The 4,292-nt window shown below is 44.2% G+C and overlaps 2 protein-coding genes across 2 annotated transcripts in view; one reads left to right on the forward strand and one right to left on the reverse strand.

The window, feature by feature from the left end:
• Positions 1-2,420, forward strand: part of KLB (klotho beta) — a 39,281-nt gene extending 36,861 nt beyond the window's left edge. Inside the window, exon 6 of the mRNA XM_008069790.2 lies at positions 2,032-2,420. Within this exon, the coding sequence (XP_008067981.1) occupies positions 2,032-2,420 (389 nt within the window). The remainder of the gene's footprint in view (positions 1-2,031) is intronic.
• The window catches only part of RPL9 (ribosomal protein L9), a 35,880-nt gene that overhangs the window by 20,550 nt on the left and 11,038 nt on the right, over positions 1-4,292 (reverse strand). The window lies entirely within an intron of this gene.

Consider the following 4,292-nt stretch of genomic DNA (forward strand, 5'->3'; position numbering starts at 1 on the left):
GCCTGTACTGCAAAGGGCCCACCCTCCAAAACACCAGTGTACCAGCTAGCGTTGTTGTGAGAGGCTGAGTTCAGCTTCAGTGACTTGGTTTTGGAGATTCATTTGCCCATTTCATGATGGGTGATTTACAAGAACACCTTCTCACACCATGCTGAGTGTTCAGCAGTTTTTAACTGAAAACCGCATGACCCTTGTGCCCCACCCTCCCTATTCACTTGATCTCATCCTGAGTTACTTTTTTTTTTCTTCTGGATGAAAAAAGTCCTCAAAGGAAAACGTTTTGCCGATGTGAAAGAGGTAAAACAAAAAATGGCAGAAGCACTAAAATGCGTCAAAATTGATGAGTTCAAAAACTGTTTTGAGCAGTGGAAAAGCATCTCAATAGGTGTATTGCATCAAAGGAAGAGTATTTTGAAGGTGACTGAAGTTTAAACATGTAAGAATACACAATTTTTTATAAACAAATTCTGGGGTTTTTTGGGTCCCCTCTCGTATGTGAGAGGAGATGCCAGGAGGTGGGGTAGATATGATGGTGGAGGCTGAAGAAATTCTGAGTGCTTCCATTTTGCAGTGAAGTAGGAAGCAAGGTTATCCAAGGTGAGGCTGACAGAGGAGCCAGCTGTAGGTTTGAGGAGGAAGGGAGGGTGTGAAACAGTTGCCTAAGTGAGCTCTAAGTGTCTAGGGCAAACCAAGTGGATCCCTGGCCAGCAATGAGAGCATATCCAAGGTTCAGAAAAAGACCAAGCAGGCAAGATTTTTCGGCTTGTGACCTTTTTTTGTGTGTGTTTTTTTGAGTCAGAGTCTCACTCTGTCGCCCAGGCTGCAGTGCAGTGAGATGCTCATGGCCACCACAGCCTCGACCTGCTGGGCTCAGGCAATTCTTCCATCTCAGCCTTCCAAGTAGCTGTAACCACAGGCATGCGCCACCACATCTGGCTAATTTTTTATTTTATATTTTTTGATTTATTGTCAAGACAAGGTCACACGAAGTTGCCCAGGCTGGTCTAGAACCCCTGGCTCAGGCAGTTCTCTCACCTCCACCTCCCAAAGTACTGGGTTACAGATGTGCACCACCGTGCCTGGTTGCTTGTGACCTTTTAAACAAAAGTGACAAGTTACGTTCATGGCTCTGCTTCTTAAATTCATTTTCCTCAAGTGTTTTTGGACTATTTATGGATAAAAAGCTTTACTTCAAATTTGTTTAAATTTAATTTCTTGTTATATTTATATATTTTTTTCCACCTTCTTCTTTATATGGAATATAAGAGAATAATGTCCAGCCAGGTGCAGCGGCTCACGCCTATAATTCCAGCACTTTAGGAGGCAGAGGCCAGAGGACTGTCTGAGCCCAGGGGTTCAAGACCAGCCTGGGTAACTTGGCAAGATCTTTCTCCTACAATAAATAAAAAAATTAGCTGGGTATGGTGGCATACACCTGTAGTTCCAGCTACTTGGAAGGCTAAGATGGAAGGATTGCCTGAACCTAGCAATTCAAGGCTGTGGTAGCCATGAGTGTGCCACTGCACTGCAGTGTGGGTGACAGAGTGAGACTCTAACTCAAAAATGAATATAAATTAATTTTTTTTTAATTTGTAGTCTCACTTTGTTGCCCAGGCTGTATTGCAGTGGCACACTCGTAGCCGCCGCAGTCTCAACATGCTGGGCTCAGTCTCAACATTCTGCCTCAGCCTTCCAAGTAGCTGGAACTACAGGCATGTGTCACCACGCCCAGCTAATTTTTTTGATTTATTGTAGAGACGAGGTCTCACCAAGTTGCCCAGGCTGGTCTCGAACCCGTGGGCACAAATAATCCTCTCTCCTCAGCCTCCCAAAGTGCTGGGATTACAGCTTTGAGACACCGCACCTGGCCTAAAAATTAAAGATTAAAAATTTTTAAAATATGTCCAAAAAAACCCTCTACTAAGAGCACTCCCTTGTTTATGGGCATAACTTTAACTGGTTTCAATGAAAACTAAATTATTCAAAGATCTATTATTCAATTATTCAAATGTTCATTTCTGATATTTTCAGCATACCTGATTGATAAAGTCAAAATCAAAGGCTATTATGCATTCAAACTGACTGAAGAAAAGTCTAAACCCAGATTTGGATTCTTCACATCTGACCTGAAAGCTAAATCCTCAGTACAGTTTTACAACAAACTGATCAGCAGCAACGGCTTCCCTTCCGAGAACAGCGGTCCTAGATGTGGTCAGATCCCAGCACACACGGAGTGCGCAATCTGCTTGTTCCTTGCACAGAAGAAGCCACTGATCTTCCTGACTTGTTGCTTCTTCTCCACTTTGGTTCTCCTTCTGTCAATTACCATTTTTCATCAGCAAAAGAGAAGAAAATTTTGGAAAACAAAGAACTTACAACACATACCTTTAAAGAAAGGCCATGAGAGAGTTCTTAGTTAAACTGATCTTATTTATGTCTGCATGATAGTTTAAAAATTCATTCCAGCTGGGCGCAGTGGCTCACGCCTACAATCCCAGCACCTTGGGAGGCAGAGGCAAGAGGACTGCCTGAGTCCAGGAGTTCGAGACCAGCCTGGGCAGCTTGCGAGACCGTATCTCTGCAATAAATCAAAAAATTAGCCAGGTGGGATGGCATGCGCCTGTAGTTCCAGATCCTTGGAAGGCTGGCCTGAGCCCTGCAGGTCAAGATTGTGGTGGCCATGGGCGTGTCACTGCACTCTAGTCTGGGTGACAGAGTGAGACTCTGACTCAAAAATAAAAACAAATAAAAATACATTCCAGGCAGGGCTCGGTGGCTCAGCTTGTAATCCCAGCATGTTGGGAGGCCAAGGCAAGTGTATTACCTGAGCCCATGAGTTTGAGACCAGTCTGGGCAACTTGGCGAGACCTCGTCTCTACAATAAATCAGAAAATTAGCTGGATGTGGTAGCATGTGCCTGTACTTCTGGCTACTTGAAAAACTGAGATGGAAGGATCGCTGGAGCCCAGCAGATTGATGCTGGGGTGGCTGTGAGTGTGTCACTGCACTCCAGCCTGGGGAACGGAGTGAGACTCCAACTCCAAAAAATAAAAAATAAAAAAAAAAATCATTCTAGTTCCATGGATTGGTAATTTACAGGAGATATACCTATACTGTAGAAAGACAGCAATTTGAGATACTGCTGTAACCAAGATGATGGCAGTCAGCATCTCTGCTATTTCATTGAATTTTCCCTCAGATATTGACGTCAGTAAACCCAGTTCTTGGATCTACAGGTGAAGGCTTCACCGAGCTGTCTCATCAACTGTGAGGACTGCATGACACATGGTTTCTTGAAGTTTTATAAGCTATTTCCATCATTCTTCTCTGTCTTCTCTAACAATAGCTACTTAGGGTAAAATAAATTATTTTTTTCACTTGAAACTGTTAGACTCCATAGCAGAGATTTAAAATTCTTAAGTTGTATAGTGATTTGAGGGCAGGATGACCTTTAAAGAACTACTTGGCTGGTGTGGTGACTCCCTCCTGTCATCCCAGCACTCTGGGAGGCCAAGGTAGGAGGATTGCTTCAGGCCAGGAGTTCAAGAACAGCTTGGGCAACATAAAAAATTTAAAAATAAAAAGTAGTGTGGTGGCATGTGCCTGTAGTCCTAGCTACTTGGAAGCTGAGGCAAGACAATTGTTTGAGCCAAAGAGTTGGAGGCTTCAGTGAGCTATGAAAGTGCTACCGCACTCCAGCCTGGGTGATGGAGACTTCATCTCAAAAAATAATTATTAGAAAGCAAAAAAGAAAAAAGTTATTTTTTTTTAAAAAAACATTTATGCTGAATATGGTGTGACTCATGCCTGTGATCCCAGCATGTTGGGAGGCATAGGCAAGACTTCCTGAGCTCATGGGTTTCAGACCAGTCTGAGCAACATGGCAAGACCTCGTCTCTATAATAAATCAAAAAATCAGCCGGGCATGGTGGCGTGTGTCTGTGGCTCTAGCTACTTGGAAGGCTGAGGCAGAAGGATGACCTGGGCCTAGCAAGTTGAGGCTGTGGTGGCCATGATTGTGCCATTGCACTCCAGCCTAGGCAATAGAGGCTGACTAAAAAAAATAATAATAAAAGATAACATTTAGCAGGGCTCGGTGGCTCAGCCTGTAATCCCGCGCCTTTGGGAGACTAAGATGAATGGATTGCCTGAGCCTGCGGGTCGAGACCCGCCTGGGCAGCGAGACCTCATCTCTACAATAAATCAAAAAATCAGCCAGGCGTGGTAGCGCATGCCTGTAATTCCGGCTGCTTTGAAGGCTGAGGCGGAAGGATCGCTGGAGCCCAGCAGGT

The sequence above is a fragment of the Carlito syrichta genome, unplaced genomic scaffold (genome assembly GCF_000164805.1).
Source record: "Carlito syrichta isolate Samal-C Ts95f unplaced genomic scaffold, Tarsius_syrichta-2.0.1 Scaffold312207, whole genome shotgun sequence".
NCBI lineage: Eukaryota > Metazoa > Chordata > Mammalia > Primates > Tarsiidae > Carlito > Carlito syrichta.